Here is a 15487-nt window from a genome sequence, read left to right as displayed (position 1 = left end):
CCAGGCAAAGATGGCGGCGGGCTTCGACTTGCTGGAGGATGTTTTCTTCAACAGAAAGCAAGACAAAAAGTAGTAAGCGAGCTAGTGAGATCTCTGGACTCGGAACTAACTGTAACAGTTGACTTTAGCTAAATGTCTGGCATTTATTCTACAGAAAACCACGTCAGTGACTAGACTATAGTTAGTTATTTCAATGTTCAGGGCAGGAAAACATGGGACTTTCACAACAAGCGCTTACTAAAGCGGGTAAGATAGTTGCGCATTCCGGTTAGCTAACAGAAGCTCGTTTTGTTACGGTCAAGCTAAATTACGGCCAACTTGAATTCACTCGTCACAAAACTAAGCAGAAAAGTGTTTGGAGACTCGCAGTAGCCATGTTTCGGCTGCTGTAGGGGTGTTACAGGAGGTGTCAGCAACAGTGCGGGGTCCTTCGGTTCAAGCATGGATGAGACAGTTGGAATCACTTCAGCTGAATCGAGTGTGACAGCCGCCCAGAGTCAGTCCAAGCTGACGACTGCTAGCGGAGTCGTTAAGGTTGTATCAGATGCAACACAAGGAACTGTGAAGCCTCACCGGACTGGTGCTGAAACTTTAAATGGAGGCAACGTGGTGATGAACTGTCACGTTCCCGGAGGCGGACAACCCGACAGCCCTGCGCCTGCTTCTGTCACGCTTGTCAATGGACCTGCTTCCGGGGGCAAAGAGGGTGCAGCAGTTGTATCTGCGTCGCCCAGTCCTATTATCCGAACTGTTATAAGCGCACAAAACGCAGTGACCTCATGTCAGCCCTCTGTGAAAACTGTCCCCACAGTCACGCTCGTGAGACCACATCTGCAAACTGCTAATGACTCTCCCAGCGCGGACAACACGACTACACCAAACGCTACTGTCAACAAGACGGATTCCTCTAAAACTCTACCGCAAACTAACAGTCAGGTGCTGGCTTCTACTGGCGCCACCATCCGGAGTCCCACTGTTCTGCAGAACCTGAGGATCTCAGTTCCATCCACTGCCGCTCCTCCTGGTGGAGTACGAGCCATAGTTCCTCAGGTGTTTGCCCCACGGCCCACGCAGCCGCAACAAAATGCCACCAACGTCCAAAACATCACATTTCCTCCAGGTAAGCTTTGCAATCTGACATCATTCATTAGTAGTTAGGCTGTCAGAAAGTGGATGGTATCCGATGCGAGTTTCTCCAAATGTAGGAACAGTGTAGTTTAAGACACTTTGTAGAGAGCATACATGTTATTGATGTTCTCCTGAGGCCTCAAACAGCCGATCAGGCTGCAGAATAGACAAATTCAGAGGGTGCTGTATCTTTTAGCTTCAAACTATTGATCTTTATTTCTTTATCTTATCTTGATCTAGAAACAATTGCATTCTGTCTTCTTATCAACCTTTTTACTCTCTGGGTTCAATTGTTGGTCTGAAAGTTTGTTTTTTAATTGATGTAACTATCAAATAGTTAAAAACTCCACGTTTTTTGGTTTTAAAGAACGTATCATAGCTATGTTGATCAAAAGGGATCATCTTGTTAGTGTTTAAAGCTTTTCTCTTCAGCATCTAAATGTACAGACTGAAATAAACAATCAAGTATTAATATTATTTTCATTCTCTCTATACTTAAACCATCTTTATTGTATTTTACCTATTTACCTGTTTGATTGCTGACAGTAGCAACTGGTGTGTTCTGGCCCATGATAAAGTGCCAGTGGTAAAATACAACTTTGAGTAACCCTAATGTGTTTGTACACCACGTGTTAAAGCTTGAAACATTTTCATGAATTTGACCATGGCTGGATTAATTTAGTCTGACTAACGGGAGCTGAATCTCTCAGCCTCCCTAGGAGTGCAGGTGTGTGAGTTAGAGGCATGAGTGTGCAGCATCTAATCCGGGCATAACGGTTGTGACTGATCATTCACCACATGCAGGGATGGTCTTGGTCTGCAGGGAGACAGGGCGGGTGATGATGATTCACCAGCAGCCGTTGGCTCAGATACAAGCTCAGGCGCAGTCACAAAGCGCCATGACACCTCGACCTACAGCCCCCACCAGCACTCCACCTGTCCAGGTCACGTCTCTACAGGTACGTCCCTGCTGGGCTCTTTTGTCTCAGACACACACAGAAAGAGTGTCTCGTTCATGTGATGGGAGTTGTACACAATAGATTTTTAGCAGTGGATATACACAACAATTTAATCATGTGTCAGTTTGTGTTTTTTTATTTCATTTTTTCTAAAAACCTTTTACAGACATTGCACGAAGGGTAACGTCAAAGTTTTTTAGATGAAATTTGCAGGTTTAAAAATTGACTTAAAACTGCATACACTGCAGGTTACTTCCTGTACTAGTGACTATCGATGCGCGGATTGACTTCTAACCTGCAGTACCCGCGGGTTACTTGCGGGTCGGGTTGTGTCGGGTCAATAAATTTTTACTTCAGTGCGGTGCGGTTTGTGGCGGGTTCATGAAATATATACATTTTATTTATATATTTATATATATATATATATATGCATGTAGGCACGCACAGAAAGCGCCAGTGAAGTGTGCCTAAGCTCCAAGCAGGTGGCAGGCAGCCACGTCAACAAAACGATGGAGGACAATATTTTGGATAAAATTCATTCGGTAGTTTACATTCTTAAAAGAAAGGAGGGACAAACTGCTAAATAGCATGTTTGGGAAAGATTCAGCGAGGTAATCGGCGCAGACAACAACAGCAGCATTTGTTGGACAAAAACAAGGACATAACAGGTAATGTGTTTGTTGGCTTTCAAAATGTTTGATAAAAGTTGTAAAATGTTTTACTATTTTGTTTGCCCAAGCAGGGGCTCTAGGTGCTGTTTCTGTATTGGTTAATTGCACTATTAGTAGGGCAACAAACAAAAATAACCCGTATTTAATAAAAATTTAAACTTTCTTTATCTGCCTATTATTATTTTTTTTACTTTAGCCTTCAAAAATGCAATGTTACTACCATTTTCCAGTGCCAATTGGGGGGCTGTTTAACGCACCTTTGTCTGCATAAACGCATTCAACCAATAACGTGTTTTTAATTAGGCGGGTCAGGGCGGCGCGGGTTGTAAAAATAGACCTAGTGATACGGGCGGTTTGGTGCGGGCCAGACGTTATCAAATCTGCGGTACCCGCGGGATGAAAAAAACTAACCCGTGCATCACTACTAGTGACATTATTTTTACATGATAATTTTTCTTATGATTTCACCAAATTAAAGTCACATTATTGTTCAAGTTTTATTATTCTAACTGCATTTAGTAACCTCTCTTCTCTGCAGACTCCAGGCACACCACTGATGGGCCGTTCAGTCACTCCCACCACCATAATCAAACAAAGTCCGCCGGTCCAGACCACACTCACTGCCACCACCACACTGCAGAGGCCTCCTGTACTGCAGGTAATGAAGCGCTCTGGGATTAGTGAGACATGACAACATTCATTAGTAGTTAGGCTGTCAGAAAGCGGGTGGTGTTGGCTGGGGACGCTCCAGGAGTGAGGGGTGGGTGGCTTTCTGTTAAGGGCCATTCAGTCCCTTTACCAGAGGAGCGTGAGTTTGGTCCGCATAGCCGGTAGTAAGTCGGACCTGTTCCCGGTGAGGGTTGGACTCCGCCAGGGCTGCTCTTAGTCACCGGTTCTGTTCATTACCTTTATGGACAGAATTTCTAGGTGCAGCCGTGGTGTGGAGTGTGTCGAGTTTGGTGGCAGGAGAATCTCGTCTCTGCTTTTTGCGGATGGTGTGGTCCTCCTAGCTTCATCCAGCTCTGACCTTCAGCTCTTGCTGGGTAGGTTCGTGGCCGAGTGTGAAGCGGCTGGGATGAGGATCAGCACCTCCAATTCTGAGACCATGGTTCTCGACCGGAAAAGGGTGGCTTGCCAACTCCGGGTCGGGAGAGAGGTCCTACCTCAAGTGGAGGAGTTTAAGTAGCTCAGGGTCTTGTTCACGAGTGAGGGTAGGAGGGATCGGGAGATCGACAGGCGGATTGGTTCGGCGTCTGCAGTGATGCGGACGCTGAGCCGATCTGTCGTGGCGAAGAGGGAGCTGAGCCAGAAAGCCAGGCTCTCGATTTACCGGTCGATCTACGTCCCAATCCTCACCTATGGTCATGAGCTTTGGGTAATGACCGAAAGAACGAGATCGCGGATACAAGCGGCCGAAATGAGTTTCCTCCGTAGGGTGGCCGGGCTCAGCCTTAGAGATAGGGTGAGGAGCTCGGACATTCGGGAGGGACTCGGAGTAGAACCGCTGCTCCTCCGGATCGAAAGGAGTCAGCTGAGGTGGTTTGGACATCTGGTCAGGATGCCTCCTGGACGCCTCCCTGGGGAGGTGTTTTGGGCATGTCCTGCTGGCAGGAGGCCCCCAGGGCGAGCCAGGACACGTTGGAGAGGTTACATCTCCAATCTGGTCCGGGAACGCCTTGGGGTCCTGCCGGAGGAGCTGGTGGAGGTAGCCAGGGAGAGGACAGTCTGGAGCTCCCTAGTTGGGATGCTGCCCCTGTGACCCGGATAAGCGGAGGAAGACGACGACGATGAAAACATTCTCATGGCTGATAAAATGAGTTAATACATCACAACATGATCCATTCTATGTACACTCAGTGACAGTTTATTTGGATATTTCTTTTAAAGCTATAATCAGGTCATTAAATAAAGAAGCACACTCATTTACATATGATTTAGTCCTTTTTATTAAAGCTCTCATACACTCATTTGTTTCAGTAAATCTGCTGTGGTCTCTAGTTTGAATGAATGCCTTGTGATTCGTTCTCTGTGGACAAAAAGCTCTGGCGTTCCTGCTTCTGGAAGTAGAAGTTAGTCGGAGGACTGCAGGTTTGCCCCTCATTTAGGAAATACTTCCCTGGCTTGTTTTTGCTGGTCCTGTTGGGAGCTACCCAGCTCTGTCTTGCCTTCAGCGGCCATGTTTCCAGTAAGCCTCTGGTACTCACTATGCCTGCATCCACTTGGTGCTGTAGACCTATCACCCGAACAAAACCATGGAAACCAATGCCATTTAGGCCTGCAGACATTTGTTTGTTTTTACAGTCGGAGGTACATACATCTAATATTCTTAATGCTCCCTTAGTCACACAATCAGCTCCCAATTTCCTCAAAGACGTTTAACTTAATTTAAGACTGAATTCAATCAGGATTGACTAAATATATTGGATTATCTCAGACACTGATGAAATCAGTCACCCGTGATGTTATTTCTGTCTCCGTGTGTTTTTAAGATGTTTGTTTATCTTTTAAAGGAATGACTCACTTGTCCCTGTGGAATGGGCACGAGTTCATCCGTTTATTGTTCATTTGCTGGAAATAGCTCTGCTGTTATTTTCCAAGATGGAGAAAATGATTATGAAGACCACATTGTTCCTATTAAGACAGAGCTGAAAACGGGACTAGTGTGTGCTGATTTGATTCTGACAAGCAGGAAAAAAAGTATTTCTTGAAACAGATGTTTAGGTTTTTGTAGATACTTGGCTTTTTGGGATACCTCAACAGTACATCATTTTGTATACTTTGACCTTTTTTCATTTTTATTTTTTAACAAAAATGTTTTTAGAATTTAATTATTATTAATAACCTTCCGATGCTTCATTTAAAGCACAGATACTCTGGTTGTTATTGAAATCCCTTTAATAAGCCTCAATATTTTTATTTATTTTGCATTATAACTGGACTTAATTAATTATAATCTCCATAGTTGGAATTCTGAACACGTAAGACGCTGTTAAGGAACGGCAGGGCGTCAGGACAGCAAACATTAAGAGTGTTATTTATTTTTTAGTGAGAGAAAAGCAAGTGTGTGTTTGATTCTTGCCAACGTAACTAAACATAACCAAAAATGTTAAATAGAAATCAGTCATTGCCCTGCATCATATATATCATGGTTGTATTCCCTGACTTATGCAGAACACCATCATGCTGGGAGGAGGTGCCACCTCCACAGGAGCCTCCACCAACGTCCAGTCTGCAGGAACCCAGCGGGTGGGAGCTACTCCAACCGCAGTGACAGCTGTAAGACCGAAGCACCAACCTTAAATAGTTTATTCTGTAAAACAACAATCGACTAAAGTTGTTTTTGATGCTGTTCTGTGTTTAGGAAACTCTGGAGAACGTGAAAAAGTGTAAAAACTTTTTATCTACACTTATTAAGCTAGCCAGTGGGAAGCAATCAACAGAGACTACAGCAAATGTCAAGGAGCTGATCAAAAACCTGCTGGTACTGTTTTTCTTCTATTCCCTGATCTGCTGGATTTGTTTCTAGACCATCTCTGTTATTTTTTAATAAAATCAGGTTCTACTTTTTTATTGCAACAGGACGCAAAAATAGAGGCTGAGGATTTCACCAGTAGGCTGTACCGGGAGCTCAACTCTTCGCCTCAGCCTTTTCTTGTACCGTTTCTCAAGGTAAAGTCACACCAGAAGCTAGAGACGTGTGAGAGATGAATTAGATAGACCCAAACCATAAACACACTTCACAAGAACGGGTAAAACAAATCCCATTCAACAAAATAAAATATTTCCATCTTTCACTTTTTTGTTTTATGAAAAAAAAAAAAAGAAAAGGTGTGTGTGTGTGTGTGTTTGAGTTGTAAAATTCCTTGGGGGGATGTAGAACCCAAGAAGGCGATATATAAATACAGAGCATTTACCATTTTCCTTTTTCTTTTGCTTTATATAACAAAATGTAGCACAGTTTTAAACAAAAGCATCAAAAACTCAACGAACAGAAGGTAAGTTTTTGTTTATCATCACAAATTAAAGTAAGAACACACATTTAATCTTCAATGTTCCTGTTTTATTTGTTTGAAGCGTGTTGTGGTGCAGCACGGGTCAACCAGTAACAAGCGGGTCAGCTTACCGAGAGGAAAAAGCAGCATACAGACTAAATTATTAATATGTAGAGACAATGTTCTCATGAAGCTGTGAGTGTCGCACACATAAACTCACTCTGGAGGTCGTGTTGTGGCCGTCAACAGCCGGTTTTACTGAGTATCGCAGTAGTTTAGTTCAGTTTAGCTGATTAAAGTATGATGAAAGGGTGAAATAAAATAACTGAGGCACACCAGTGCATCTGTATTAGGAGTCAGATTTTATAAAAGCTGTTGACCCTGCTGTAGAACCACAGCGTGGCAGACTCATTACTGGGTTTGCCTGCTTCTACCAGTGCAACAAGAGGCATTTGTGTAGCACATTTAAACAGTTTAATGCGCTTTCCAGGAGCAAGAAAAGCAGAATCAGGGTAACAGCGTAATTAAAATACAGAAATTAAATTCAGATTTAAGAATCCGATAAAAGACAAAGTTAAAGGGTGAGAAGTTACAGTGCAGAAGGTGCAGCAAAGGAGCATTCATTCAGACGCTGATGAATACGAAAAAGTTTTCAACTTTGATTCAAAAGTTACTAGAGTTGGGGCACATTTGAGGTCATGATGTAGCTGATTCCTTCTGTGTGCAGCATGGTAGCTAAAAGCAGCTTCACCCTGTTTGGTTCTGACCCGGGGTTCTACCAGCTGACTCTTTTACTAAGGATCTCAGAGCCCTCCTGGGCGTATATACAGTTAGGAGATCCAACATGTATTCTGGCTTCGAGCCATTGAGTGATGTATAAACTAGTAGAAGCACTATGAAATGGATTGTGTAGTTTACTGGTAACAAGTGTAGAGATTTAAGAACAGGAGGGATGTGCTCCATTCTCTTGGTTCTTGTTAAGACTAGCAGCAGCATTCTGAACAAGCTGCAGTTGCCTCACAGCTTTTTTGAGAAGAGGCCATGAGATATTTAGTGAGAAGCAGAGTACTAGAGAGGTTTGGGTGTAGTCATAGAAATATTTTAAATGTCTCCTAACAGTGTGTGAGGAGTCACCCTAAGCCAAAGAAATTCGCTGTTTTTTACTGTTTCAGGAAATCTCTTCAACCATAACAATAGAAACTCTCCCACCATATTTAAGAGCTTTGGAGAAGTTCTTCTTGTAATAACCCATTAATGACTTCATCTTTCTGATTGCTCCTGCAGCGGAGCCTCCCAGCTCTACGTCAGATGACTCCAGACTCGGAGGCCTTTCTCCATCAAAGCCTTCCGCCCCTGCCCAGCGCCCAGTCTACTGCAACAACCTCCTCTGCCCTCAGCGCCGTAGTCCTGCGACCCCCCCTCTCCTCCGTTAGCACCACTACTGCTGCTACCAAAACCACCGTCATCAGCCTGCCTCAGACACCCAACAGTAAACCTGGCCTGGTAAGTTTGCTGCTTCTGGGAATGTTGGATGATGTGACCAAAGAAATGACATGAATTTTTCTGAATTTGGCTTTTGTTCTTTCGGAATGTGTGCAGATTGTGTCCCAGCAGCAGGGGACCATGGTGAGACCTCAGGTGACACTCGCTCCGTCTCCCATGGTAACATTCAGAGGACAAACTCCCAATCATATCATTGTGGGTCAGGTGGTCAAACAGCTACCAGCAGGTGTGTATTCAATCAACAGGGTGACATTAATGCTCGAGGTCATAGTTAAACCTGCACTGAGTCGTCTGTTTTTTTTATTTCATTAACTTGTGTCGTAATGTAAAGTTAGTTTAAACCATTCTTATCTTATCAATACCTTATGTATGTGGGTGCTGCCCCCTTGTGGCTAACACATACAGCAGTAGGCTGATTTGTCTGTAATGCATTTCATTTGGGTAAACCTAATAGTGCACAATCATAGAACATTTTAATGGCTACTATAATAGAAACCCTTCGGTTCCCACTTGTAACCTTTATTTTTACAGCAAAGCAGACGGTGGCTCCAGGGATCAGAGGAGTTCACGTTCTTGGTCACGCTTCACTTTCTGAAGCTCAGAGGAACAGTCTGAAAGAAGCGGCAGGAGGAGGAACTTTCAAGTTTGTGGCTTCTTCTTGTCTTTTTATCAATATCTGTTAAAAAATGGTCTTCATGCAGTCCACATTTTAGATAGAAACTTTAAAACTAAAGAAAGTCAATGACCTTTTTCTTTTTTGTGCATCTATAAAGTTCTGACGGCACATAAAACATCTACTCATTCAAAATGAGTTGTGTCCAAACCTTTAGCTGTTACTTTAACCTTCCACTGGTACAGTTACAAGTAAAATATAAACATCTGCACATGATCAGCTTTCAGGCTTGCTGCAGCTTTGTCGGCAGACAAAGTTTACCAAGGAAATGTGAATTCTCAGGCCTGCACAGCAAAAGCAGCAAAGCTGTCCGCTCTAAAACTTGTTCATTTGGATTGGCTGCTTCGTGCCAAACGCTAGCCTGATGTGGAGCTCTGCACAGGAACACCAGTATGAATCCTCCAGATGCTGCTCTGGATCATATGATGATCTGATGAGGACTCACTATAAACCATTTATACGCTCTGTGGCATTGCTACACTGATTTTCCTCACAAGTTGGAACGGAGAAGTTTTTTATTGCAGACATTTGTGATGTTAAAACTTAGAACTACTCAAAGCTCACAAACCAGGAGTTCTGACGGTTGACCAAATGCTGAAAACTCAGCTTACTGTGTGCTGAAGTCTCCGGTAATCTGCTGTGGAGTAGAGCGCTCACCTCAGGGTTCAGCGGTGAGCTCGGAGCGTGCTGTTTTTGGTGTAGAGCAGTTACTTTTAGGTCTGTTGTAAAGAATTTTTTTTAATTAGAGTTGAAGTAAATGAAAAAGCATTCTTTTTGCACAGGAAAAATGGGAGAAGTTAAACAAAATAGTAAATAAACAGGGTGTGACTCAATGTTCTTATGTAATCAGGGATGATGATGACATCAACGATGTGGCTTCCATGGCAGGAGTCAACTTATCAGAGGAGAGCGCCAATATCTTAGCAACCAACTCTGAGCTTGTCGGCATAGTGACTCGGTCCTGTAAGGACGAGACCTTTCTCTTCCCCCCTTCACTCTCCCGAGTAGCTCTGCAGATTGGTGAGACACAGAGGTGACAACATGCACAACCTTCTTTCTTCAGGTTCACTCGTTCATTTAGTCTCCCTCCCCTCTGTTTTAGGTAAGAGGTTCGGCGTTAGCGAGTTGGGCACAGATGTGATCAGCTACATCTCCCATGCTACAAAGCAACGACTGCAGAACCTGCTGGAAAAGGCGTCACATGTGGCTCAGCAGAAGAACAGAAGTTTTAAGGTGGTTTATTACAGAGCAAAGCTTGACTGGTGGTTGTTCATGCTGCTTATGAGCTAAAACTTTGTCCCTTTTTTGCGTCATTTTATTCAACGCAAATTTTAGGAGGACGGGCAGTATGAGCAGGTCGGCGACGTGCGAGCTCAACTCAAGTTCTTTGAGCAGTTGGATCAGATGGAGAAACAAAGGAAGGAGGAGCAGGAAAGAGAGATTCTTCTAAAGGCAGCTAAGGTAGAGCGATATGCTTCATGTGTTCATTTAAGTAAAAGATTAAATGTTTCATTTGACTTTTCTGGTCAATAGTGATGATTATAAGTTGGATAGACCCTGAAGGTTCGACCTCTTGTGTAATTCTTTACTAATCTACGAGTGAGGGACAAAACAACCTAAAGTTTAGCAGTTAGAGATCCACAGCAGCACTTAGCAGGAGCTCTCTGATTGGTTTAAACATTAGATTTATCTGATACAAACGTCCATGCCTGAAAAACAAATCAGTTTGGACAAATATAGAAAATAGGATTACACACATTTACTAATCTCTATAAAAGTAATAAAAAGTTACCTTTGGCTGTTTAGTTAAATTTGCATTTAATAAAGGTTATATTCTAACTTGTTCATTATGAACTACACATAATTTAATTTGCCTGGGAAATTATTTCTAAACCAGAAAAAAGAATGACTAAGAAGCTTTGACTGAACTGAAAGCAAAACTATCTCCTCGCTGTGCGCTCGTCTTTTAACACCTTAATCTTACCGCAGGAATGTCTCCCCAGCCTTCATTAGTGTCTACAGGTGTGATTCAGCACTAAATTAAACAAATCAGTTGTGTTCAGGATCTAAATCATGCAGACAACATGCTGGAAGCAGACTGCAGCGCCAGGCATGTCAGCTCAATGTTTTTCTAAGTCCCAACAGAGCGGCCCGCCACTCTGGAGTTGCAGGTGGAATATTCAGGCCACAGAGGGCGATAGGAGCTGGGTGACCTTCATTAACCATGTAAAGGGTCATTTTAGCACACACTGGCTCAAGAAAATCATTTAAAATAGAAAAATGTTGCAAAATGTCATTTTAAAACCTATTAGAATAGCCATTTTGACTCTCTTGGTCAGCTTGCTTCTCACACCAAACCTTCCGTCAGGAATCTTGGTGTGACCTTTGACCCAGCTCTCACCCTGGATTCTCTTGTCAGTTCTCTTGTTTGCTCTTCCTTCTTCCATCTCAGGAACATTGCTAAGCTGAGTCCCATTCTGTCCCTCTCTGAACTTGAGACAGTTATCCACACCTTCATCTCCTCACGTCTTAGGCTACTGCAACTCTCTTTTCACGTGTCTGAGCAGAACCTCCCTGAACCGTCTACAGGTGGTTCAGAACGCCTGTGCTCGGCTTCTGACCAAGTCCTCCAAACACACCCACATCACCCCGCTTCTCCTCCAGCTTCACTGGCTGCCAGTCAACTTCAGGGTTCATTTCAAGATCCTGGTTCTGGTCTATAGGGCCTTACATGGACAAGCACCATCTTACATTGGTGATCTTCTTAGTCCCTACACCCCCATCAGGTCCCTGAGGTCCAGTGATCAAAGTCTACTGGTTGTGCAGCACCAGGCTAAAGACCAAAGGTGACAGATCATTTGCTGCTGGGGCCCCCAGACTCTGGAACTCTCTCCCCCTGAGCCTGAGATCAGTGGACTCAGTGGTCTCCTTCAAAAAGCAGCTGAAGACTCACTTGTTCAAGCTGGCTTTTGTATGACCTTCTTCACCTCTCTCTTTATTCTGCTCTCCCCACCTATTCCACCTTCCTCAGGATCCACCGATTTCCCTCTTTCCTATTCACTCCCTCTCAACATTTTTTTAATCACAATTGTCTATTTTTGCTCATTTTAATACATTTTTAAACATTTTCTAAATGCTTTTTTAATATTTTTACATTTTTTGTTCTTGTGAAGCACCTCGTGATTTCTATCTTGAGAGGCGCTATAGAAATGATATTTTCTTCTACTTCTTCATTTACATGGTAAATAAAGTCATTAAATCAAAATTTAAAAACATTATTTTTCCAGTACAGTTATTAAACTAAATTAAATCGAACTGAAAATACAACAAATGTAAAAACCATTTTAAATACAACAGATGAACGTTTAGTGAAGTATCAGCGAACATCAATACATCACACGTTCTGACTCAGTGATATAGCTATTGGTGTGTATTAGTGGTAATCAAAATAATTATTTCAAATACTTCCTGATAAGTTGAGTCAATGAGTATTTTGTTCAAAACATTTCCTTATTAATAAGACGTGGGTTATTACTTTGAATTTATTATTTTAATTTTAAACCCATTTAACCATCATGTTAGACGCTGTAATTTCATAATTACCTCTTCTGTGGCTCGTTGGGATCTGTCCGTCATACCGATTAATGTTTATATTAGAGGAAAAACTGGAAGATCATGAGTCTGAGGTGAGGACTCTTGGCTGAGTTGACCTGGAGTAACCCAGAGACATTTCAACAAGGATACAGGAAGAGTCTGTCATAATAACATGGTTGACTGTGTGAGCTGGGGTCAGCAACACTGATTTACATATGCTTACTCTGAGTGTGTGAATGAATAACAAAGGCGGTTTCATAAATCGGATATATCCATTTCTAAATATTAAAATGTCCTCTGTGTTGCTGCAGTACAGGTCACGACAAGAAGACCCAGAGCAGCTCAGACTCAAGCAGAAGGCCAAAGAGGTACACTCCTTCTAAAAAACAGCTGTTTTCCCTTTGAGCTGTTGCTAATCCTTTTGTTGTTGTGTGTTTTCCAGATGCAGCAGCTGGAGCTGGCTCAGATCAGACAGAGAGAAGCCAACCTGACTGCTCTGGCAGCTATCGGCCCAAGAAAGAAACGGAAGGCAGACTCGCCTGTCAGGGGTGCAACTGCTGAGGTGAGGATTACTGAGTTTGTTTAGACTTTGAGTGATGAAAGGTGTCTGCAGGAAGCTAAATGGTTTTCTGGTATTTGCTTTGCTCTAAACCTTCCAGGGCCCAGGGTCAGGCCCCTCCCAACCCGGAGCCTCAGCTGGACCGGGCTCCAGGCAGTTTATGCGACATCGCATCACCAGAGTAAACCTCCGGGACCTTCTCTTCTGTCTGGAGAATGAAAAAGAGACCAGTCACTCACAGCTGCTGTATAAAGGCTTCCTCAAATAGCACCTGAATTAGAGTAACTGGTCCCACACAGTGGCTTTAACGTGGTACTTTACTCATATTTTTATTACAAAAAATATTAATTTGTTTCAGGAATTAAAAGTGAGCCAGATCAGATTTGAGCTGAACATGGCTGGACTCTTACTTCCTGATATTTGGATGTCTCACCCCTGATTGGCTAACTGTTAATTGACAGTGTGATGTAGATCTGTCAGGCTTTTCTAATCCTAGAGTTTCACAGTCTATTTTCTGTCAGAAGCTAATGCAGCAGATAGGTGTAGGAGACTATTTTCATGTTCAGCCTGTATGAAAACTCAGAGACTCATTATAATCAGAAATAATGATTAAAGAGACTTTCAGTGAAGCAACACTTTAAGGAAGCTGGGTGGACACAGACTTCCTGATGGGACTTCCTGAATTCTAAACTAAGGGGACCTTGGAGGTTTAAATCGTATTCAAGCATTTTTGGTCTTTATTTAAGCGCACCTCTCCCCTGAGTTTTATCGTCGGGCACCTGCAACACCCATCCACACTCAACCGTTGAATGGCCTTCTCAATACAAGCCATATTAATTTGATGAATTATCAACCCAGCAGTATTTTCCACAGTTCTACGATGGATGAATGATTGCTTGTTTTAATTACTTTGTTTATTTAATATTTAGCTCTCAAGCCTCTTGTCACATCGAGTGCAGAAGGGATGCGGTCTGGTTTCTGTACGGCTTCTGCATTGATCAGAAATCATTGACTCCAATCAGAGCATTCTGACTGGTGGCGGCGCGGATCTTGAAACGAAGCTCCAGAAATTTTCTGCATGGAGGCTATTTTTCCAGATGCTGCATGTAAAATGTATATTTCAAATGTGTCAATTATCAAATTATGTTGTATGAGCAGATATCCAGCCGGACTGTAGTCGGTGTGAATGGCTGTACAGAAACTGGACAGCCTCCGTATCATATTCAGTGTGAAATGGGCTTCACGCTCACCATCATAGCGCTTAATATTGGAAGTTTACAGTGGTTGATTTTTATTCAGACTCTTTTACTAAAATTTAAATATTTTCCATTAATATCCTTTTCTTAGGCATATTATAGTAGGTAAAGTAGTATTTTTTTAATATTGAGATTTGTATCGAAGTAATTTTTGTCAAGAATACCTTTGGGAAGGGCAAAGATCAAGCTCCTTCTCATACAGAAATCACACCATCTGTAAACATACCTAAACAAAGTGAAAAAGGACTGTCAGGTGTGAACTTTGCAATGTGGTGCGCCCAAGCTGTGATCAATTTGTTGCAACATTGCTCTTGAGTTTTTATGAATTAACTCCTTAATGTGACTCATTGCAGTCATTTATATTTGTGTGTTTTATATTTCTAAATAAGAAGAGTGTTTGGCTGTAGGACCGTTCTTTACCAATCATTTTTCTTATACAAGTCATTCAGATGTACATACCACTTTACGAGATTTTACATTTTTAGTGCACAAATAACTTTTGCCTTTGTATCTTTGTTTTTCTTTAAATATTATTGAATTAATGATTTTAGCAAAGGTTACTGACTTCAGATTAAATAAATGTATTTTACTTGTAAAATAAATTAAACAGGTTATGATGGTTTCTCTTCTATCATGTAAATTTTGCACAACTGTTTGTTTATATGTAAATATCTGGATTGAATTAAAATTTTACTGATTATTTTATAAATGATTGAGAGACATCTCTAATAAACAAACACAACTAAGAACATTATGTTTAGTAGTCTTTATTCCAGCAGATGTCCTGCAGTAGGTCTGCTAACAAACATTCAGTATAAACGTTTCATTAAATTTATAAAATATTAAGTTCCTGCCTGAGCCTCAGAACTCCTGTGGGGTCGAGGACCCAGGTCAGACCCCCTTTAAAACTGGTCGAGACCTGTAGAACACTGTCAGTCATGAAGCAAATCCACTGCAGAACAGTCGTTGCTTAGCTATGTGAAGACCATGGGACTGAACACACATCTATGAGGAACTCCTGTGCTCTGAGGGAGTGTGAAAAATTACTGATACAAGTAGCCTATGCTGTTCTGACAGGAAGCCCAACTCTAGTTTACAGAGTGAGGTTATACATATATACACAAGCATGATGCCAAAAAAGTTGGGAAACTA

At 42.2% G+C, this 15487-nt stretch overlaps 1 protein-coding gene across 2 annotated transcripts; it reads left to right on the top strand.

The window, feature by feature from the left end:
• Positions 1 to 11: 11 nt before the first annotated feature.
• Positions 12 to 15107, top strand: LOC107391176 (transcription initiation factor TFIID subunit 4). Of its 2 annotated transcripts, none has more exons than XM_054746085.2 (15): positions 12 to 1120; positions 1933 to 2087; positions 3297 to 3416; positions 5930 to 6034; positions 6120 to 6239; positions 6338 to 6427; positions 8035 to 8253; positions 8350 to 8479; positions 8785 to 8896; positions 9777 to 9946; positions 10029 to 10159; positions 10262 to 10387; positions 12837 to 12888; positions 12963 to 13082; positions 13180 to 15107. In XM_054746085.2, exons 1-14 carry the CDS (start codon positions 442 to 444, stop codon positions 13079 to 13081), a joined length of 2328 nt encoding a protein of 775 aa, XP_054602060.2. In that variant the 5' UTR covers positions 12 to 441; the 3' UTR covers position 13082; positions 13180 to 15107. The 2 variants fall into 2 exon arrangements, with proteins under 2 accessions (XP_054602060.2, XP_015823802.3); XM_015968316.3 differs by having other exon boundaries at positions 12832 to 12888.
• The last annotated feature ends 380 nt before the right edge of the window (positions 15108 to 15487 follow it).

The sequence above is a fragment of the Nothobranchius furzeri genome, chromosome 15 (genome assembly GCF_043380555.1).
Source record: "Nothobranchius furzeri strain GRZ-AD chromosome 15, NfurGRZ-RIMD1, whole genome shotgun sequence".
Lineage (NCBI taxonomy): Eukaryota > Metazoa > Chordata > Actinopteri > Cyprinodontiformes > Nothobranchiidae > Nothobranchius > Nothobranchius furzeri.
This window is presented reverse-complemented; position numbering and strand designations above follow the sequence as displayed.

Excerpts from the sequence above, each read along its gene's own strand:
- LOC107391176 (XM_015968316.3), top strand. The coding sequence starts at position 442 with ATGGATGAGACAGTTGGAATCACTTCAGCTGAATCGAGTGTGACAGCC. Across the intron at positions 3,417-5,929 it reads AGAGGCCTCCTGTACTGCAG|AACACCATCATGCTGGGAGG; the intron begins GTAATGAAGCGC and ends TGACTTATGCAG. Across the intron at positions 13,083-13,179 it reads TCAGGGGTGCAACTGCTGAG|GGCCCAGGGTCAGGCCCCTC; the intron begins GTGAGGATTACT and ends TAAACCTTCCAG.